This window comes from Gallinula chloropus (genome assembly GCF_964237585.1).
Source record: "Gallinula chloropus genome assembly, chromosome: 1".
Classification (NCBI taxonomy): domain Eukaryota; kingdom Metazoa; phylum Chordata; class Aves; order Gruiformes; family Rallidae; genus Gallinula; species Gallinula chloropus.
In genome coordinates this window covers 99441690-99465468 of record NC_140085.1, presented here as the reverse complement: position 1 = coordinate 99465468, position 23779 = coordinate 99441690, and the positions used below count along the sequence as shown (strand labels likewise).

At 40.9% G+C, this 23779-nt stretch overlaps 1 protein-coding gene across 1 annotated transcript in view; it reads right to left on the bottom strand.

The window, feature by feature from the left end:
• Positions 1 to 1397: 1397 nt before the first annotated feature.
• Positions 1398 to 23779, bottom strand: part of EPHA6 (EPH receptor A6) — a gene marked incomplete at both ends in the record, with an annotated part of 502842 nt that continues 480460 nt past the window's right edge. The window contains 4 exons of the mRNA XM_084267717.1: positions 1398 to 1512; positions 4509 to 4658; positions 7223 to 7416; positions 17157 to 17306. Of these exons, the coding sequence (XP_084123843.1) occupies positions 1398 to 1512; positions 4509 to 4658; positions 7223 to 7416; positions 17157 to 17306 (609 nt within the window). The remainder of the gene's footprint in view (positions 1513 to 4508; positions 4659 to 7222; positions 7417 to 17156; positions 17307 to 23779) is intronic.

Genomic DNA, 23779 nt, shown 5'->3' with positions numbered 1-23779 from the left:
CTGTGTAAGCTGTTTGAATAAAACATGAAAGCTGTCAAGTCTCACAGAGGTACAAATACTACGTCAGGCCTGTGCAGCCATCTTCTTGCGTGTAAATATGGCTATTGAAGAGTTCTAAAGGTAAGTTGTCTTTGATGTCATTTAGATGTCTGTACTAAATGAAGATCTAGCCCACAGTAACCAGAGCTCCATCTTGGCAGTCTGCTGCTTCCTTCTAAAAGCAGCTAGAAGCAGACTCAAGGCCACATATTGCTATGCTGCTGCCCTACATCTCCTTTTCCGCCTATGTACAAGATAGATAGCTGAATACTGCAGCGTGTAACCTCCAGCGTAAGTTGGTGGTTGCACCACTACCCTCAACTGGAGGATGACACGGCTGGCCTGCCCCCAGGTGAATCAGCACAGGACCCTACTGGGGGCTGCCCCTCTAAGGTCTACTACCACTGGTGGACATCATGCTTAGTTCAAGCAGCAGAGGCCTGCGTTTCTGGAACAGAAAGCTTTCTGAAAACTATGTGGCCACAATGTAGCTGACAACCATGTTTTACAGGTGGCTATGGAAGCATTACAATCAGTTTTCCAGTGATACTTTGCCACATAGTAGAAGCAAATGCAGAGTATTAAAAAAAAAAAAAAAAAAGAAAAAAGTCTCGGGGGTGTGAAGAACCCCAAGGATGAACAAATTTTCTAACCTAATCTAAAATTTAAAGCATAAAAAGTGTCGAGTGCTAAAGTAATTAAAAATCAAGGACCTTAACAATTCAAACAGATTTCTCTCACTATCCTTCCAATTATTCACACAATGAAAACTCACTACATAAAATCATCAGTCATTTCTGCAAACAATACTATGATTTGAGGCACCAGCTTACCATCATTCAAACTATTATAAAGTAATATAACAATAGGACCCATATATTTGGATTTAATTAAGAGATAAAATAAATATTTATGTCAAACTTCTTCTTGATTGCACATTTGGTATTGGAAGTTACATGATCACAGAACATGAAAGAAGTCAAATACTTTTTGATCTACCAGCAAACTCTAAATACATCGATAAAGAAGCCACACCAGGCCAAATAGGTTACTACTTTCAAGTAAGTTCGTGAAAGTTTCCCAAATACTGTTATACAAAGTTACACATCCATGCTGAGTTATTCATCAATGTGTAGCAAGAGTCTTGCAGTAGGCCAGGATTTTATTGGCAGATAACTGGCGGAGGAGCTATGCAGTGTGATTAAAAATTCCAGTTTGGAAGCATTAACATAGAAGTACTTTTATAGTCTGAAGAGGAGACTGCAGTTCTTGACGTTGGGAAGAGCAGAAGGGGAGAATGAGAATATTTTTCCATTATAGAAATGCTGAGGCACAAAACACAGTTGATTCTAGTACTTTCATACATGAAATCCTTTCTCTTGTATGTGCATCATGTGTAACCGCAAAGTCTGTAAACTGCTGAATATTCGTCTCTGGTGTCCAATGAGTACAACTCCAATTCTTCTAATGTCACTGTAAGATAAAAAGTTTCATCTTGGATGCAAGTACAGTGCAGCCTCTTGCACACAAAAGACTGTAAATACCTGATGAATCGCTCTACTTCAGGACAGTTAACCTTCCTGTCTTGGACATATAAGAAACCTGTAGATGACTTCAAGTTTTCTGCACCTGTCAATTCCAAAGTTTGAAAGATACCCATTTAAGAAAAAAAAAAAATTCAAAAATCTTAGAGCAGTGGTATCTCATGTGATAGAGTCAAGAAGATTTTCCAAATCTTGAGGAAGACCCTAAAAGGTGGGTTCTGATAGCCCATTTTCAGTAATGTAGCAAATGTTTGCCCCTCTTACTCGCAAAGAAACACTCAACTCTTGCAGTCCTGAGACTGAAACAACACAGGCTGCGCTTCTGACGATGTGGGGAATGGTGGTGAGAGATAGTCTCAAGATTGGAATAACACTAAATCTGCTCGACCCAGATTTCCCTCCTGCTTTCGCTTCATCTCATCTAGACCTACACCCCAGAATGCACAGCTTACCCACTGAGCCTGAATTTTTGTCAAGAATGAAGTTGACAGCCCTCACCATAGAATCCCAGAATGGTTTGGGTTGGAAGGGGCCTGGGAGATTATCTAGTTCCAACCCTCCTGCCATGGGCAGGGACACCCTCCACTAGCCCAGGTTGCACATCCAGCACAATCCACTAGTTCAGTTGTTCTCTAAGCACCACCAACTGTGATGTGCTGATAAAGACCATGGAGGTGCTGAGGGCAGGAAACTTGAGATAAGCCCTGTCAGTTGTGCAGATCTCATGCTGGGGCATACCACAGGCATCACTTATTTAGATACCCTAAAATATTTTTAACGATCTGGCTAGTAAAGGAGCCCATGGGATGAAGCATGACCTTTCTGAGTTTCAGATTTGCAGTTCAATATACCCAGGTCTGTATCCTCCAGATGAAGAAGCCACTTCGTAGCAGCAATGATTATGTACTCGTGCTTGACGCCCACATGGGGGATGATACACAGCACTTAAGGTCAGGAGGGACTATGCAAAAATACTGAGTGTCTTAGAAGCTGAAAAGAGTCAGCTAAAAGAATAAACCTTTACGTGGGAGAGTGGTATCAGAAATGCAGGAACAATGCATAGCATCTACCAAGGAAGGCCTGATAAAGCTCAGAAAGAAGCCAGCAGGCCCGGGGTAACAGGTTCTTTGAAGACAGACAGAATCTTTCAAAAAACTGAGGAGGTATCTAAAGAAAGCAAGCAGCAAAGATTATAACCTTAGGCAAGTATCTGTAAAAGCACAGTAAGGCAGGCTAAAAAAGACCTTGAGGAACAACCAGAAAAAGACACCTAACAATAAAACTCAAATCTTTTTTGCAAGCTCACTGGGGTATAAGGAGCCTGCCAGAATGTCTGTAGAGTCTAATTGTGATTTAGGTGTAAAAAAAATAATGGCCACTGGTGGAAGACTAAACCAATTATTTGAGTTGATACTCACTGTGGAAGAAATTTAAGTGAGTCCCATGCCAGAACCTTTAGGAAATACTTGTCAGATGATCTGTCTGAAGTTGAAGCGACTGCAGGAGAGATTATAAGCAAGCTAAAAAAACAAGCAACAACCCACCTCCAGAATGAGCCTGTATTTAGCCAAGAGTTTTAAAAGAGTTCAAGGACGAAGTAGCAGAATTACTGAGAGAGATGTGAGAGAGGGAGTTATCAGTTCCACGTGCTTAAAAATTTCTTGATGCCTGAGGCATGGAGAGTGGTGGTAGGCAAAATAAAGTTTCCATGAGAGATCTGGGGAACTACAGACTTGTGAGCCTGAAATCATTACAGGGCAGAATAGAAATTATAGTTAAGGTACAGATTTATTGGATGCTTGGATAAATGATTTACTTGAATCCCTACAGGCTGTTGCAAAGAGAAGTCCTATTTTGTAAAATCATTTGCTTCCAGCATACATATGGATGAAGGTGATCCATTTGGTACATCCTGCTTGGATTTCCAAAAGCTTCAGAGATGATTACTCATCAAAACTTTGTAAGGAAAATTAGGAACTATGTCATAAGAAGGAGTTTGCATGATTAAATAACTGGTTTAACAACAGGAGGTTAGGACCAAGCTGTCAGGTTTTACGATGCAGTCATCAGTGGAAACCTGCAGGGACCTCAACTTGGATAACATCAAATATCACTGTTCAACAACCTGGTAAATAGTCTGGAAAAACAGGGAGCAGAAGGCTGAAAAAGTCAGTTGGTGAGACTGAATTGTTTGGGGCTGTAAGGGAAAGGGCCAGCCTTGAAGAGTTTCAGAAGGACCTTGGAAGGCTAACTGACTGTGCCAGAAAGCAGCAGATGAAATTTGGTGCAGGTGAACATAAGGTGATACACATGGGAGAAAACCAGTTCTAACTTCACATGTAAATATCAAGTTTTAACTGACCATTACCATTATTGATACAGGTAGTCCCAGCATCAAATAAAAGATTAGGAGTTAATGGCAAGGGAATAGAGAAAAAAATAGAATGTATAATTATTCTACCGTATCAATTCATTGTTTCCCAAACCCTTGTATACTGGGTGACGTGTTTTCATTTAATGAATGATAAAGAGGAGTCAGAGATGGTTGAAGGGCAGCAAGGCGTGGAATAACTTCCACACGAGGACTGATACGAGTTTGATGATTTTCACAGCAAAGAAAGAAGATTTTTGCCACTGATTTCAGTGGTCTAGATTAAAACTGATTCCCCAGGAAACTTTTAAAGATGTTCACTGCCTGGCCTTCAGTGCTTGGTGCAGTCATAGAATGAAACTGTCAGTTCTGGGTCTCTTAGTTACATCTTTTGCCTGCATCATTTTGGTAAAAAAATGCATATGTCTTGTATTAGTTTGGGTAGGAAAGGAAATGAAAGCCCTGTTCCATACATCACAGTACATACATCTCTCCAGCATCCAAAGAAATTCAGATTGATTAGTCACTGTAGGGATAATAGACTACATACTTACTCAATACTCATTCTTGAAACCATATCCAAAGTTGTGAAACCTGCTGCCACGAAATTATTTTTATACTGACCCATTTTTATGGAGTCCAGCCAGTCACTGACTGAAACAAACAAAGGATATTCTGGGACTTCACCAGGTGAATCTGGCATTCTGTAAAGAGTAAAATGCAAAGGTTACCAAAGGAGTACAAAATACGACACTTGATTTACTCTGGTACACATTGTTTTTATTAAAAGGCAGGAGGAGTGTGGGGGGAGCCTAAGCTGTAAAGGTCAGATCTTAACTGAGGATCTCTTCAGCCCGTTGTCTAAAACTTCCAAATCATATCAGCCTGCCAAGGTGCAGAACACATTGACAGTGTGGTTGTCAACTCTGTAGCACTTTGCACCACATTTTTGTTGATCAGTAATAGTCCAGAAGAACCATGTGTTAATGGAAATCTGTCTCGCTGTTTCCTTCAGGCACTATCTTCCTAGTACTTTAAAAAGATTTTAGAAAATGCAAAACTTCACTTTCCAGGAAACTTCAAAGCAATGCCTTGAAATGAGAATACTGGGTGCAAAGAACAGTGATGCGGAGGAAGAAAAATAAATAATCCAAGTGTTGTGGATACTAATCTATCTTACCCAGTAACAAACCGAGGAACAGGCTTCTCTCTGCTCTTATTTTTGTTCCCGTTCTGCATTTCTTTACAGATTTCATGTGTTCAGGATGGTAATTTGTAAATACAGTAGTCAGAGTAGAAGACAAAATTTAACATACAATTTAAAAGTATGAAAATGCAGATTTTTACATTTGTCACCAAAACCCCCAAATGGCCCCTTATTTCTATACCATTATACAATGGGAAGTCTTTGATTACAGTGCTCAAAACCCTAAAACTAACCCTAAAAGAATAATAAAGAAGAAAAATTTATATCTTTGCTTTTACATAGCTTTACACAGAATAGCAAATAATAATGAAGGAGCTAGTTTAGTCACATTCCCGTTTCAGCTCTTCTCCCTCACATGATTGCAGCTGAAACAGAAAGAGGTAAAAAAAAATCCCACAAATCTGGGGTATATATTTCCAGTCTTCTGTAGAGCTGGTGGGGGCTCACAACTTCTACTGACTTTGCACATTTTGTGTAGAGAAACTGTAGGAGCAGAACGCACAAAAAGAGCACACTGCTGTTTACAAAAGCTTTATGATAGCCTTTGGGAGAAAGATATACTTTAGTTAACATGGAAATTTAGACAGCAAAAGCCAGCCAACATGAACTGATGGAACATGACATGCAGAATGTAGGAGGCATCACCCCCTAGTATCTTAACACACTGAGTTTCAACCACACATATTCAAATCCATTGAACACTGTTTTTCATTCATGTTATCAGAGGGATAGAGAAACTGAATGACAGAACACTCTTAAGTACAAACCTCAATTAAAGACCTATTAAGGTCTCCTGCAACCTGAACTACTACGTGATCGTACTCTACTGTACAATAACTGACGACTTGTAAGTTAACAGTAATGCAATAATTGTACAGATCGATTTCATGAAATGAAATGAAAACATTTCCAAGCAGGTGAGCTCAAGAGCAGCTCAACTGCAAGAAAACAGGCTATGTTTTTAGACTTGAAGTAATGTTTTAAAATAAGAATAGATATGAATGCATCCATCTGATGCTAAATAAGGTCACCCAGGTACGACTAGCAAGTCATATGTATATTTATACACAGATACACATAGGGGCCACTAACTCTAGTGCCTGGGTGTTAAATGCCGCAAGTCCCACTAGCTTGTGGCAGATGAAATGGCTGTAGCTCTAACTCCAGGTTTTCTAAGTAACCTCTCCATTCAGCTTGTCCCACAGGAAGATACTGACTTCAATCTTTGCCCTGGTGCTCAGCCCTTTTCCAAATCATTTTAAAAACCCTCATAACCCACTTAGAGCAAGACCTACCCAGACATCAAGAACCCCATATAAAACCAGGGGAGTCCTGGTGAAAGCACCTTTATCTTAAGCTGAGTTTTAGGTAATGAAGAGGTTGAGGCCAGTGGACCTTCACTGATTTCAGCTGATACCCAGGGACATCCTGGATCAATAAGCTGACAAAACTGGCCAATTCTTCCACCCCAACCTTGCTTCTCCCGTGGCTGTATTAATTTCTGTAATATTATTAATGGAAAAAACTTTGGGTGAAACCATCAAGAATTTGTTGTGGAATGGTAAGAGCGTGATCTCTTATTTGGTCACTGTTGCCATTCTTCTGTAGATAAATATCTAGCAAGCTAAGACACCACTACTTTCTGCAGGAAATTACTCCAAGGCAATCCAGAGATTGCTTGAGCACTGTCAGATGGAGATACAGGCTGCTGAATACAGTACAATATTGCAAAAAGAAAGCAATCATGTAGGAGGACCAAAAAAACCAAACAAACCCCAAAAGAAAAAAGGAAGAGAGATCAACAAAGATTAAGGATATAAACAGAGCTCAGACAAAACCAAGGAAAAACACCTAATATCATCTGCATGGTTTGAGAAAAGTCCTTACACAACACTGTCTTAACAATAAAGCAAACCTTAAAAGAATCTCAAAGTAATAACCCCCATAACTTTGTGAATTCAGAACTTTGCTGCTCTCCCCTACCCTTGTTTAAAGCCCCAAAACGTGCAATGATAGCCACCAGGTGTTATATGAGGAAAAAAATCCCGAGAAGAGTCTTACACAAGTATGTCCTCCACTAGTGTATGAAGGGTGCTCGGATTGCGGATCAGTTTGTCCAGGAAGCTGACAATGTCACTGAATTTTGGACGGTGGTTCCTCTCCTTTTGCCAGCAGTGAAGCATGAGTTGGTGAAGAGAAGCTGGGCAGCCCATGGGAGCTGGAAGCCTGTAGCCTTCTTCAATAGACAGTATTACCTATAGAAATATAGTGCATATGGTTACTGGGCATTAGAGTTAAATGCTGAAAGGACAATGTAAAGTTGACAATTAGAGACCAGTGATAGCAATTAATGGCACAGCCACCCTCAGTTTATGCATTGCTGGGGCTTTACTCAAGGAATTGAGATTAGCAGGAGCGTGACCAGAAGAGATGTGAGGCATTTTGGAGGTGTATGAAATGCAGAAGGCACTTCGTTAGGGTCTCTGCCCATCCCCTTCAGCCAAGAAGGAAGAACTAACCCATATCACTAGCTTTTTCATCCAGCTCAGGCTGATGTACTGTACAGGGCCACAAACAAACCTTGGGTGGCCACCGGATGCTGGGATGCTCTAATACTTGCATCCTGAAAAACTCTGCGTGGGGAAACGCCACGATATGATCAAGCACTACAAATGCAAGTTGCAGCACCTGGAAAATTTACTTGGTGATAATAGGTTTCTGCTGATCGTTAGAGCGTGACCAATTCAGGTAATGTCCCACACAGTGAGTTACAGAGAAGCACAACATTGTTTTGCACAGCCTCTCTCAAGAAACCTGGCTGTCCAAGCTGTTTATGACTAAATAAAAATTGAAATTATGGTGTTACCACACACCCTAAAGTGAGTAAAACTTTCAGAGTCAGCAGATAGGGAAAAACCTGCATTTGGTCAGGATTCAGAAAGAAACAGATCTGATGTCACAGATAAATCACACATATCAAAAAATGACAGTTGATCAGAGTTGAAGGGAGACTTAGTAACACTGGAAGCATAAAGCATTGTCTAAAAGAGCATTAGCTGCCCTGTGTGACAGGAAGTAGCAAAAGCAGGCAAAGTCCATGGAAAACTGGCTGTATTCATTCTGTGCAAGACTGAAAAAACAAGAGGAAAGATTATTAGGTTCTGCCAGGAGTGGTGGTAACAGTGGGGGTGGTGACAGTCAGGATTTCTTATGTATGTAAAAGAATGAAATATAGTATGTGGTTGATGAAAACCCAAGCTAGGAAAACAGGCCATCCCTACCACACACACATAACCCCTCCACATAAACACCCAAGCAATGCTAAATGCTCTCTAAAGTACAAACGATTGCACACAATATTTCTAATAACACAGTGCACTTATGAGAAACATACCTACTGCATTTACACCCACTCTGCTTTAAGGAGGCATTTATCACTTTCACACAGATGTATGTACACACCGCAGACGTATTACTGCTGCTGGAAGGGGGTACATTAAACTGTTTACAGCAAATCAATGTTTTATAGCCTTAGCTGTAGCTTCAATATATTCGGCCTTATTATCCTGGAATATATCCTCGTTCTCTTTTTGAATTCTGAATTAATGTTGCTGGCTCCATTTAGCAATGCCTAATGCTTATGCTGCAAGCATTATGCAAATAAATAAGAGTAATGAAGCTACATTAGGACCTTCGCTTCCCTTCATGGCACGGCAGAGAATGGAACAAGATTCTTGCAGCTGTACGCTGCCGGGCGCCTGAGTTCTGTAAAATGAGGAGACTCGAACCCTCTCATAGCCTGGCACAAGCACCTACGCGTGAAAAACAAGCGTTTGCAGCGTGCCAGGGAGTTGGATTTGCATGGGGCAAGTTTCAGACCCATCGGCAGAGGCAGCTCCCAAGGCAGCACTGTTTGCTGTTGGGATCTCCCAATGTTATGCACGTGTGAGTACCGACAGATCGCCCACCTGCAGACAGGGCTGGCCACACACACGTGGAGGTGAGATGGAGAAGCAAGTGGTATTGTCAGTATGATAATCCTTCCACCTGCCTTTCTGGCTGTTTATCTTCCCCGGGGATTTATTTCAGTGGTCCAAAACCCTGGCTGCTGAAGTGGCTGCCACAGGGAAAAATACCCTGGGGCTGACTGAGAAATATTTCCTCCAAAGCCTTGCCTTCTAATGATGAACGTGCCCCCAGGTCGTTCCTGCTGCAGACTCAGGATGGGTGAGATCCAGCCCCACGTGCATGAAATTTTATTCACAGAACTGTAAAGAAACGCGTATCTCAAGCAGTCTGTGAGAAGTGGCTTCCTAACCCACAGGTACTTGTTACAGCGTGGGGTACAGCCAAGCTGATACACGGAAGGGGGAATCTTTAGCATGCCCAGAAATGCAGGTATCACAGCCTTTACCTTTAACTACTTGCTGCAAATGATTAATTTCTGAAATACATTTTAGTTTTAAAGCAAAGGAAAAGCTTCTCTACTTGTATGAAACATACTGCATTTACTCGACACAACAATAGAGGGCTGATGAATTTTTTCTCTAATAAATTATTCAGGAAAAACCCCAAAGCAAAGACAGTTTTCCAGGCATTACATTTTCTCCGACACAGCCTATTTCACTGTATCTTTGAAAAAGAAGTTGCAGTGCATTTTGTTTCCTCTCTTGTTGAAAATGAACATTTCATGAAGAGAAATGCCAGCTGGTGCTGGGATAATTATAATTTCTCATTAATACCAGTACATTTTAAAAATAAACTGCTAATAGTGCCTCATTAGTATCCCTTGTGAAGCAAGTATTATTTTTAGAGACTAAGAAGCAAGAGTAAAGATGCGATAAGTGTCTAATACTGCAATGGGAATCAAGTCTCAAAGGAAGAATTAGTGCTTTTTAGGTCCTTATTTATTCATTATTTAAGCTCTTGCTTTGCTACTTGCACAGCACCTCTCTCTGAATGGAAGAATTAGATGTCCCTATACCTAAAAGGGAAGGAGTATTAAATTTCTCTTGGCAACATAAAATTATGTATTAAACAACATGTAAAGATCACATATGTTAATATCTTTTAAATGCCTTTTTCTTTGACAGTTTAAGGTTGAAGAAGCACCACATTAATTGTGAAAGGGTCTAAACATCTGTGTCTACAAGAAGGATACAGAGACAGCTCTAGCAATCGGCATAAATCTTTCTACATTGCCAAATCAACGTCCCTTCTATTTCAACCCAAAAGAATAGGATAGTTTCTATATATACAAAGCCCTGCATCTGCTAACAAAAAGGCTGGCTACTTCTCCCCAGTTCTGAGTTTGTGATGAACACTTGATGGGTATCAAAAGGAGGAAAACATGCAAATATCCTGTGCTGCCATCAAAGACTGAGAAAGAATATCTCTAAAACTTATTAGAGGGTCTCAAGGGTCAGCACACAGGTGAGTAAAATGGGCAGGGTATATTTTTACAAGTCATGCCTTTTGGCAGTGAGTATATAAACTCTGTGAGAAAGGGAATATTTTTTTACAGTTAACACGGCTAATTATTTCACTGCTTTTTAATGCTTAGGCTTTTATGGTTACATAGGGGGCCATTGTTTTTATGTGTTGTTGTAAGCAGATGATATTAAACACTGGAGCCTGTTAAAATACTTTTAATAATTTTTTTAATGTTAGACATAGCTGTGCAGGGTGAAAACAAAGTTGATATTAAATTATTATGAATTACCCGAAAAATATTTTATGGGCTTCTACATAAAATGAATATATATTTCATTTCAAAATCATCTGAAATTGGCAAAAATGGCATCTGAAAATGAAGCTGTAATCTTTCTGATTGCTTCATTATTAACAGTAACATAGATTTTTGCTTCCAAAAGTTAACTGACAGATTTTTTAATGAGACTGAGACAGAAGAAAGTCCAGAGGGATGCTGTCCCTATGTCCTACTGACATCTGAAAAATCTACCAGGAGGTAGAGGCAGCTGCTCAGGCCTCGTGGTATGGAGGCAATCCCAAGTGCCTGCCAAGTGCTTTGATATCTATGGGCTGAAAGAACTATATTAGGGTAAGTTATTTTTACTATTAAAAGCAACTTTTGGAAATGTAAGGACTTTTACTCTGTTTGCTACAGTAGTTTCATTGCATATTGATTAAAATCCATTAAATATTATTTTTTCGCCCACCTTTTTCTTTTTTTTAATACAGTAGTACTGCATCATGAGCTAATTTATACAGTGGCTTCTAACAGGTGTCCCAGTAGACTTGGCTCACAGCTGTTCTACAAACCAAATGCATGGAATATAAATCTTCCTTTCCTCACATGAGCATTAGCAAGCCGAGCTCTTAGCACAATCTGTTCATCAGTACACTAGTTTCCTCAGAAAGTTCAATATCTTAGCTAATGTTTATTAATTAAGCAATAAGACATGACAGACTGTGCAGCAGCCCTAATTAATGGACACCTCTGGTGCCTGCCACACATCTAAGAAGTGCATTAATCAGCACCAACACAGGTCGGAAGTGACTTAGCACAATAATAAAATGGTTATTTACTTAAACCAGAACATTTCTCAAAGTTAATAACATTTTCAAGCCTCTACATTATACCGTGGTACAGTATTAAAAAATTTATGAGAGGTATTTTCAAACTCAGTTGCTAAAATCCCTGCTTCCAAATCCCTGTTTAGCAATACAAATAGAGGACGCTGGGTTTGCGGAAGTGCTGAGTCTCTCTGGCTTGCACTGACCTGACTCGTGAACAGCTGCAGCCTCTGAAAATCAGACTGGGTTTATTTAGGTGGCAGATACCAATTTAGCACTCCTCCTCGCATCAGTGTGGGCTCTGTGCTGGCCCCTGGTGATTTGATTGCTGCAACCCAGGGGTCGGACAGGAGACCCTGGGTAGGGTTAGTTCATCCCCACCGTTCGTCTGACTGAAGGTTTGTTCCCTTGGCAAACGGGCACCTGGTGAGTCAGCACTGAACTCACTTCCCCAGGCATCGCCTCCCTTTGGGTAGGGGTGGGCACAGCATTGGCTTCTATGTCATGCATGTAAGAAATCAACATTTAACTGGCTGTCGCTTAAAACACCACTTACTTAGCCACGGTCTAAAGAAGTTAATTAATTTCCCAAAGTTGTTTAATTAGAAAAGCAATTGCTAAGATGGAATGTGAAGAATGGACCCGTCTCTGTAGAGTTTATACTTGGGAAACGTTTGGTGCTTCACAAAGTCCCATCCATTCAATAAATGTTTTATTGCTAACTAGAGAAGAGTTTTATTACGATCAAAACATAGTAAGTGCTGTGATGTTAACGTTGCCAGATATTTTGTTGTAGCAGAACCTCTGGCTATACTTAGGCAAGACCTTATCGACAGTTGTTTGCATAATGCATCTTTTATACATCTCTTTAGTGCCTGCCCCTCTCTGTTACTTTCTCCGCCATATGCACAGCATCACTGACCTTTGGGAAAGCCCTATTATTTCTACCCAAACAAGCTCATGTGAATTCAGGGTAATTTGTTGCACTAAAACATGTCCCAATATCCAGCAAAGTAAGCTTTACAGTAACGTCTAATAGCTTGAAATTTCCCGATGACATTTAGAGTCACTAAATGCATTTAGAAGGTCACAGCTACTCACTGTTAACATTTTGGCACTGGAAACCTGTGCGCGGGGCTCTGGAGAAAAGGAGTCCTCCTTATTTTGTGCTGCTGAGCTGCAGGGAAAGCCCCCAGGAGCCAGCATCATTAGCATAAACAGCATCCGTAGGGCCTGCATCATTATTCTGCATTAACAGATACTTGTGGTTTTGAGGTAGGAGTAATTAACCATCTCTATCTTCATGCTGTAGCAGAATATTTAAATCCTCTAAACAGCAGGGCTGCTTTATGAATTCTCACTGCTAAACAGACACGTCATAGGTGGTGACAGAGGGTTAAAGGACAGGCTGAAGCCAGCTTCAAGGAAAGGGAGAGGAAGCTCTGTTGAAAGTCTGTGTTGCACACTACAATCACCCAGCTACTCGAGCTCTATGTGAGGGCCTGACAGGCCAGTCAAATCCTCTTCTGAGTGGGGCCAAGCAGATTTGATAGAAAGTCTCTCCCTCTCCCCCACATTCCCAGCTAGAGGTGACAGCAGTGGGAGAGTGAAGGGGTGGGCTGGTAACAGTGCCAGCATGAGGAGGATTATTGTTACAGAAGTAAAAGAGAGGATAGCAGCTGAAGTTCACACAGAGGGCTGACCCAACACCAGATGAAATAACTCACAACTGGAGCAGAGACTAAAATTGCACATCGCAGCACAAAATTGCATGGCAGTGAAACACAGTGCAAAAAAGCATCTTCCTCCCCTCACCTCCTCGAACTGCAGTCACTACCAGCTGCCCATCACCACCTGCAGCTAGATAAGCAGAGGGGTAAGGCACGTACAGGGGCAGAGCAGAGTTGTGGAGAGGTGACACTGCTGTGGGAAGCACTGGCACTGCACAGAAGCCAGGCACCGTGGTAGGCCTGACTTTGTTCAGAAGTTTCTCTTGTTTCATGGGCTTCTCTAATCACTAAAAAACCTAGCCCATGAATGGGGTGCTGCAGAGGGAGAGGAGAAATGTAACACCAATTATACAGTGATGAAAGCCAGGCAAAAAACTATTGCCCACGATAATACTCAGAGGACATGCCCGCGGCAACAAACTAAAGGACTGTGAGCTGTTATTGCTTTTATGATCATGCGCTGGGTTTGGCTGGGATAGAATTAATTTTCTTTGCAGCAGTTGGCATGGGGCTGTGTTTGGGAGTTGTGCTGACAACAGAGCTGATAACACAGGGGTGGTGTTGTTACTGCTGAGCAGCGCTCACACAGAGACGAGGCCTTTGCTGCTCCTCACACTGCCCCAACAGCCAGTGGGCTGGGGGTGCACAAGGAGCTAGGAGGGGACACAACTGGGACAGCTGACCCCAACTGACCAAAGGGATGTTCCATACTGCATGTCATGCTCAGCATAGAAAACTGGGGGAAGAAGAAAGGAAAGGTGGGGTGCATGTTTGGAGTGATGGCATTTGTCTTCCCAAGTCACTGTTACACACATGATGGAGCCCGGCTTTCCTGGGGATGGCTGAGCACCTGGCTGCCCATGGGAAGTGGGGAATGAATCCCTTGTCTTGCTTTGCTTGCACGTGCACAGCTTTTGCTTTATCTATTAAATAGTATTTATCTTAACCCATGACTTTTCTTACTTGTACTCTTCTGATTCTCTCCCCCATCCCACTGGGGGTGGGGAGCAAGCGAGTGGCTGCGTGGGGCTGAGCTTCTGGCTGGGGTTAAACCACGAGAGATGAGTGCAGTCAACCAGGCAGTGATAATGAGGGTTGAAGAGAAGTAACTGCCCAGTAAGCCTTGCTGGTAAGGCACACTACTACTCAAAGAGAGTTGAGTGGACAAAAGGCAACAAGCACAAACTGAAAACCATGAAATTCCATCAAAACATAAACTACTTTTCTATTGTGTGGGTAACTGGCATGGTTGCCCAGAGAGACTGTAGTCTCCATCTTTGGAGACAGTCAAAATCCAGAGACAGCCATGAGCAATCTGCTTTAGCTGGCCCTGTTTGAGCCAGGGGGCTGGAGTGGTCAGTCTTGAAAGGTTCCTCAACCTCAGTTGTGCGATTCTGTAATTTGCTAGTATCTTTTTCCTGGTTTCCTGTTCTGTTCAATCTCCCCCTAAAAAGGCTCACAGTGAAACTAACTATGGCATCTATTAGTTTGGGAAGGCAGAAAATTTGGGGCTATGTATGTGCATGTTGATACAAAATGCATTCCATGCAACGCAGAGTAATCAGGTCTTGTAAGAGCGTACTAATGATGAGCAGGCGGGTATTGCCATGGCTGTGTTCGGCTTTGCTTCTGAATGGAAGATTAGCTCAAGAATAACAGCCTCTGACACTGCAAGGCTGAAGTGATGCCCCATCTCCTTAGCAGTCAGCTCCTAGAACACCACATCTTAAAATGGAGCTTTTTACAGAAAACAATGTCAGTTTGCCTTAAATTGATGTTTGCAAGCTGTGGAAGTTCAGGGGCTGATAAGTGGCTCCCTGTTCAGGCAGGGAAATAGCTGGGGTACACATTGCTAGTTGGAATCTGCCTGTTCCTCTTCTTTTATTAACTATGAACCCGTTGGCCCACTTGAATTGCATTAAGCTGTGTAAGATTCAGCAGCTGTCAGAGATATATAGGACACAGAGACTTAACTATGTGAAAAATCTGTACACAGATTATTTCATACTGTGCCCCAGGGAAAAAGCAGCCTTACTTCAGTTGTCTAAGCATAGGTATCCACCTTTAGATTCCTGCCCAGCCTTCAGCTGCTGCTGCAGAAGAACACAGGTCTTCTGCGTATCCCACATCGGCCACATGTGGAGATGTGAGTTACTCTAGGGCATCTCAAATACCAACAGATGGCTAGCTGTGGGAAACAGAACACAGCCTACTGGGCTTATTTGCTTATTCCACAGTAGACCCATGATGTGTTTATAGTTCAGATAGTATCAAAATAATGACTGCACTGAAAGGAAAATGTCATCCTTAGCTTCGTAGTTGCTTGTTCTCTTCAGATAGGCAACCAGCCACCACTGCCTGGTCAATCAACAGAAGCATAGCTCAAAAGCAGGCGCACCCTGTATTGTCCCATACCTGGTGTTAATTGCAGCAGGGAGCTGGGCTGCTGGTAGGTAGGTGCATGGAGGGGGGATGGAGACTGTAGGTTTTGTCAGGGGACAATTATATATAGGAGCGATAGTTTAATTCCAAAGGCTAAGCTCACAAGAGAAATGCTGAAGAGAAGTAGAATTACAGTACTGGTGAGGCTGCAGAGTAAAAGCCTAAAGGAAATAAGGCTTCATTAGTTCTGCTGGTCTCTTCTGATTTGGGTGGGGGTTTTTGTGTCTGGGTTGGGTTTTTTTTTCCCTTTCTCATGAAACAGTCCAAAATTATTTTTTTTTTAATAAAAATCTCTCTCAGATCCTTATCCCTACATGACTGATCAGCCTTAACAATCAACCAGACTTGAATAGATGAATAATTAGCAACAAAATAAAAATGGCCACATAGGAAAAGTCAAGTCCTCAGAACCAAGGCAGAGGTATTCTAGGCATAAATATGAGAGAGGTTAAGATGGGTTGACTGATATTCCAACATAGAGATTGACGGCTGGTGTAAAGACTGAGTATACCAGTTTGAGCTGTCATGGGCATCCATCAAATGTAAACTGTGGTGGAGAAAAAGAAAGCATTCTCCCTTTCCTAGGTTTCATTTTTCTAGGACAAGCCTTCAATTTTAGCACAAGCAAATGTAGTTTTATGATTGGGAAGGCTTATTTGGCCACAGGTTTTGCAAAAACCCAAAAATGTCAGAGGAAAACATCACTTTGTGATGAGGGAGGACTATTGTCCTGCACTGTGGTTAAGCCTATATGCACTTTTTGAGGAAAATAAACTGCAGTTAATTCTTAGAGAGAAGAATTGGCAAACACATTTCTCACAGTAGCTTAAGTCTTAGAATTTAACAGTGTATGCCCATTGAAGGGTAGGGTGATGACTGTACGGGAGGGAGGTAATGGGCCAACTTTATCATCAGAATAGTTCCAGTATTTCCTCAAGTTTTGATTTATAGCTTGACTGGAGACTGCATCAACTTGCTTATGTGATGCAGATTCCCAGGGATTTGTGTGACAGCCACATATATAGTCAGCATCAGAACCTGGCAAGATGGCCATGACTCTGAGCAATATATCTTTAATTCACAGCAGAAAGCCAGTCAAGGTTTTAGGTTACAGAAGTCCAGATCTTTGTAAGTTAACCACCCCACTGAAGTTGACAGTTATGCTGATTTAAGTAAGCTGAGGTTCCAGCCTAGAAAGGTAATGAGAAATCAAAACAGGGCAGGGAGCAACAATCATTTTAAGGAATATTGCAACAATTCACAGATTAGTCCTCAGTGGTACTTACATCCTGGTTGGACATCTCCCAGTATGGTCTCTCACCATAGGACATCACCTCCCACATTACAATCCCATAGCTCCACGCATCGCTTGCCGAAGAGAACTTCCGGTAAGCTATAGCTTCAGGAGCAGTCCACCTTATGGGGATTTTTCCACCCTGGAAAATATGTTGACAACTTATCAATATGACCACAATGCAAATGTTTATTAAAAAAAAAAAGAAAACAAAAGATATCCTGGATGTTGAGATTCTACATTCTACCTTCTGTCAACGTGTCCTGTCCATTTGCTGCAAGTGGAAAGGAAGAAATATACCTTTTTCAGAATTTGATAAAAATTTAGTTTCATTTGTAGTTTAATTCACCAAAACCAGCAGTTGTAAAAAAACCCCAAAACCCATTAAAAATCTCAGTTCATAGAACAGAAATAATTTTAAATTATTCATGTTTGTTCAGAGTCATATAATTAATCAGAACATCCCTTTTGATTGAAACCATCTCAAGCCTGAAATTCCTGGTCCTAGCACAGTGACATTTAATTTCCTTAAATGAAATAGATACATCTATTGTAAAATGGAGCACTGGAAGCACTTTTTGAAACTATGGAAGCAGAAAGGAAACTGTAGTCTTTTTGTTATTCTTTAGTCCTGATAATCTTTTTAAATTTTTCTTGTGCCCTTAAAATATCCAGATAAATAGCAAAGCAAGTGTGTTTCTCATAGGTGTTTCCTTAGGATATTAAATAGTTTTCCTTCTGCAGCTTTCAACTTAAAATCCAAGTGCTACCACAAAAAAAAAACCCAAACCAACAAAACATTCTGTAAGAATTCAATCAAGGAACATGATTTACTCCTTACAAAACCACAGTATGCAGATTTTTTTTCCTCTGACATTAGTAATTTATACCATTGAACCTGGACTGTTTTCCCATGAATAGTTTATGTATGAAAACCGTTTTCCCTTTTCACAACAAAGTATTTCTTCTCTAGATATATTTCTCAAAAGTATACATTTATCATCATTCTCCATGTAACTCTTCAAATAAGTAGAGAAAGAGCAGTATGCTTAAGGTGCCACTAGATGGTAGGAGGAGGCAGTCAGTAGAGCTGAGATCTCTTGGCAGTAGTTGCTTTCAACACGCAGTTATAGATTCTGCTCGGCAATATAATTGTATTTCTGACAGAAACAAAAGAAGAAATGACCTAGAACTTCCCTTTGGCAACTGAAGAGAAGCCACAGTTAAAAACAAGTATGTAAATCTCTGTTAATTTACTTGGAATATATTAAAAATTGTCTGCGAGTTGTCGAGGCCTGACTTCAGCTGACGGAGAAGATGCTTGTTCCATCAAAAAGTGTTCAAAGGCAAATCTCTGTCTCTGGTGATGTGCCAGTAAGCTAACTTCTCATCACTGGGTGTATCAGCTGCTGATGGAAAATGTACAGTTAACATTTAAGGTTAAGATGTCCTTTGTGTGGTGTCACATTTTTTGCAGCTGCTGTGTTAAAGCCTTTGCTTACTCAGTTGTGGTTGAAGTCACCTTACTAATTTTAGCAGTAGCAGTAAGGTAAAGATAATATTTTATTTTGCATTTTTGCCCAAGCACCCTCTACCCCCTTTTCTCAATCCAGTAACCTGGTGGTTGGGTCACTTGCCTGGCATGTCAGAGATGGCGTGTCAGATACACCCCACTTGCTGTCATCTCTGAGCCTGCCCTCGCCAGCACTGCAGGATGGGCCACTCTTGGTCCCTTCCTGGTACAGCTCTTCTGCTTGGGAAGCAATTACAGCTTGTTTTGGGTATGAGAGTGGAGAAACAGGATGACAGTGAGGTATCTGTGATAGGACACTCTGAAAAGAAAGACCACTTTCATTTTCTTCTTTCTTCTCCAGGGAATTTAAACCTTCTAAACAAATTGGCTAAGAGCATTTGGTGTTTGATCTCATGGCCTGGCAGTAATGCTGTGTTGGTGGGATGTGTGAGTCCAAGCTTCCCGAGACAGTGGAAGACTGAGATACTCAGTGCCTCAAACATACACTTCAGACTGGGCTGGCAAACAAAACCAGTGTGACCTCTGAGAGACAGACACTTTAGGGTCTAACTGCAGAGTATACTTCGAAATATCTCCTTACGTCACAGAGTTATGGGCCTTACCCTTTTTTACTGGATCAGGTTTAGTCCCTTATTTTTAAACATTTTATTGCCAAACTTATGTAATTGCATCCTTAGATCCATAGCTTCTGCAGATTTTTTTGGACAATCACTATTTTCTTGGCCTAAGGTTGTGGCAGGCCTTTAACTGCTCTTCTGGAGGTGGAGTCATGCCCTTAAAAAAGGTAAGCAAGATTCGTGGTGATCTGTAGCATGAGAGACACCATCCTGACAACCCTACGGACCCCTCCTCCTCAGCAGAGTATCAGTCCTGTCCGGCAAATGATACAGATGACACACGTGTTCCAACACAGGAGTTCACTGTCTAAACCTCGCTTTACCAAACAATGCCCCCTGGTGCCTTTTGGTTTGTGTCCACTCAAGAAACCTCCCAGACTGCCACACCAGCATGTTAGTAATTACATATCTGCTTTTAGGGAAAACATACATCTATACATGCAAATAGAAGGCATTTGGGTATTTATAGATTTTAAAAGTCTTTATAGCATAACATGGATAACACAATATGAAACCAATTTTTTAAGGTGTGTGCTTTTCATAAATGTGATTATGCAGTCCCAAACTTACTCGAAAAAGATGTCACATTTTGAGCAGTATTTCAAGCTAGATTTGTGACTATTGGCTAAATATAGATAAGTTTTAAAGAATCTGATTAGACTCTACAACTAGTTTCATGAAACAGCTTTACTGACTGATCCCTTTTGGACTGAAACAGTAGTGGCTCATTGAGTGCAAATATGAGAATGGAGAACAGTCTTAACAAAATTCAAGGCAGTTCACATTCAAGGGCATGAGATGTGCTCAGTGCTGTAATGAAAAATAAAATTATTTTCTGCTAGCTCTAATGATGAAATGAAGCAAACCCTCTACATTTTTTACAATGGATTCAGTCTTATGTGTGAAGACGCAATATTCATAAAAATGTGTATTTCAGTACTTAATTATGTTTGCAGAATATCTTATGCAAAAAAAAAAGTTGTCTTATTTATTTGAAAGCCATTCAAAAGCCAGAGATTGCAATATGACCACCTTAAGAGATGTATATGACTGAACAGTAGTAATAGCTGCTCATGCATAATAAAAGAACACATAAGGTTTAGAGCAGCTGTAAATACATTTCCTGTTTCTGATTAGGGTAATAAACAGGGCTACTGATATTGGACATGCCTTTTTACATTTTGATCTAACTGGGAAAATAATAAATGCAATGCTTACTGTTTATACAATGCCTCACCTCCAAATTAAGATAATTTATAGATTATCTACATTTTACTACTGTAGCAATGAAATCTGTCACAGCTCCCTGCATCAGAGAGCCCTTATGCAAGCCTGTTTTGCTTTTAGGTCATTCGCTTTCTTTTTGGGGGAGGCAGGGGAAACGGGCAGAAGGGATGTTAGCAACCAAATTATATTTCTGCCTTATCTCATACATGAGTAATGATATCGGTGATAAGCTAATTTTATTTTCACACAGTAATGACATGAGCACAACACATGGAACACTTACACTGCTACTCGAGTAATTAGAATTCAGCCTTTTTTTCCCTGCATGCTGCCACCTGAACATCGTCTATCTCCTGATTTTTTTTTTCTTGATCTTAATTTTATAAGCACTTTTACTATGCAGTGTCAAGAGTCCCCTTGGAATTAGGCTATTAGGCTTGCATTGCTTAGCTTGTAGAACTGCTTAGAGATCAGCCCTTGAAATGAAATTTACCCCCTCTCCCACCCACACCTACACACGCGCTTGCTCTCCCCATGGAGCTGCCAACAGCACAGTTCGCCACACGTTTAAAGGCAGAATTGCAACTACATGGTGCAGAATGCCTTGCTCCTTGCCTCAAGCTATGCATGAGAGAGAGAGAGTGAGAAGGAGGGCATGTGTCTTCCCAAAAATGCCATCTCTTCCTTCAGCTTACAGTGACAACAAAAGAAGTGCTTATGTTCTGTTATTTGAAAAGACCCAGTGGAGGCAACTGACACTGACATTATATATTGTTCAGTGGGCCACAAAGTCTATTCCTTGCTCTGCATTTTTGTCATTTGATTTTTAAAATTTATTTCATACGTCTGACATCTTTTTAGAAAACAAGAGACATTAACAGTGTCTTTAATTAAATATTGAAGCATATTTTAAACCCCTGGCAGAATAATGTAACTGGCAGCTATGGCCCATTACTCTACCAAGATGAAGGTGGGGATGCATCAGCTCAAAATGCTTGCTGTGAAAAATGACAGAGAGGGCACAGAAGCAGCAAAGGAAGCCTGATAGATTCCCAGAACCTTTGGCATGCCCAGCTAGCTAATTAAAGCGAGAAGCGATACCACTGAGAACGTCAGATGTAACACTGAAGGGAAGACGTTTGAGCTCCTCCTGGATGCACAAAACCAGCGATGCACATAAGCAGCCAGAAGCAAACACACTGCATCAGACTCATGACATCCCAGAACTCGCAGTGATGCGAAGCAGCGCCTGGTTTTGCTGAAAAGCCTGTTCTGTATTTTCCCTGAATGACAGACACTACAGAGGGACTGTCACAGAGCTGGCTGCAGTTACACTAACTGCTGAGGTGCTCAGCCATCAGTTCCAGATGCACAGACACACAGAATTGTCTATTTCTAGGACAAAAGGTACTGAACTATGTGCACCATTAGACTAATCTGGCACAGTAATTCCTATGCATCTGTCAGTTATTATTCCTTTATGTTCAACGCTACCGAGTCGTGCAATAATTTTCCATGACACAAGTGTAGTATCTGTCTTTTTCTCCACCCCAAATGACAGAAATAGGAAAAAAGGAAAAAAAAAAAAGAAAAAAAAGACTTCAGAGTGAAGAGAGGCAAAAGTAACGAGAGAGATTAGTTTTAAATATTGGACATAATTCATCATTCTGTACAAAACCCTTATGCCACTTTACTGTAGTGATGCTTATACATGAATCAAATTTTTCATGTGCAAAGTTACAGATAGTCAGAATTAGGCATCCTCAAATCATAATTTAGACCTATTCAGTATTATCAACAGTCTTCTTCAGTGTCTATTGGAGTATCAGAGAAACTATGTGGCAAGATAACAAAACTGCTCTGAAAAAGCATTTCAGAATTTGCTCTCATTACGCCCAATTTCAGTCAGCTCTACCAGTCTTTCATTTCCCTCAGTACTGAAATGAACAACCCCCCCTGACTTTTTAAAAAGACTGGATTTTCCTTTAGTCTGGGAAAAATATTCACTTTCAAATATTTTCATTAACAACGGTAAAGTTAAATATGTAGAACTTGAATCCCCCCCATCCCCACCCCCTGTTAGATGTCTGATTTTTCAGATGAAGTTATTTATGCTTTGGACCTTATGTTATTTTAGTGAATATTAACCCCTATGGTGCACAAATATTTGTGCCTTCAAAAAAGGGGAAAATTGTCGATGGATGGAAAGAGTCAGTGCTTAAGATACTGGCAGAACTAAACCAGCTGAGATGAAGCCCACTTCACGTTAACTGGAATTAACACCAGTTGGATGCTTCTCCAAAATACTCTACCTAACCTGTCATTTTGTCTTCCTAAAGGTCATCAGTAAGATGAACTGATTACTGGTATACATGCACACAAAACCTCCAGGAAAAAAACAAACCCAGTTTTATCCTATAATACCCTGTAATCTTATAGTTCAAAAATTAAAGAATTAAAATATTACTTTGCTAAAAATTGAAGAATTATGAAGTCAGGCACATACTCTGAAACAGCTGGGATTCTCATTAGTAGTAGTGGAAGCATTTCCTTTGACACAAAAAACTTCAACATGCAGTCTCTTGCTGTTCTCAGGCATTGATCTTCACTTGGGTTGAAAGATAATAAAAAGTCTGATAAAAATGCATAGCTTTGACCCCCAAAATCCACATAAGTGAAATGGTAGTGAATATTTCTGACCACTTACATCTATCCTGCGTTCATGTCTTCTTGACAGTGAGATTTAAAGACCTTTATACAATGACAAAGATACAGCAAGCTACCAAACATAAGTTGTTGATACCACTGTCTCTTGTTTATGTAACAAGTCAACTACAAACATCTTTTCTTGTTAGCCACGATGCCTTCATCTACAAGGTGCTCACTGAAAGATCCAAGCCTTTTACCCATTTATTTTAAGAACAGATATTTGTTTAGATTTTAGCCAAAGTATCTCATTTCAGAGATTGAGCAATAGGGCTCTGTGAAGAGGAAGAAGGGAAAGGGAAAAGAAGGGAAAGGGAGAAGAGAGAAAAAAGATTCAACTTTCAGAAGCTAACTGCTTTACACATGAACACAGACAGCGAGACCTGTCAAAGAGCAGCACGTGCAGGGCTGCTCCCTGAGGGTCTGGGAGCAGGGAGCAGCCACCATGCAAGCTGGGTGATGCCCTCACAGACAGGCTGTACCTCATGGTGCCTGGGGGAATAAGCAGGGCAGGGTGCGGACGGCAACAGG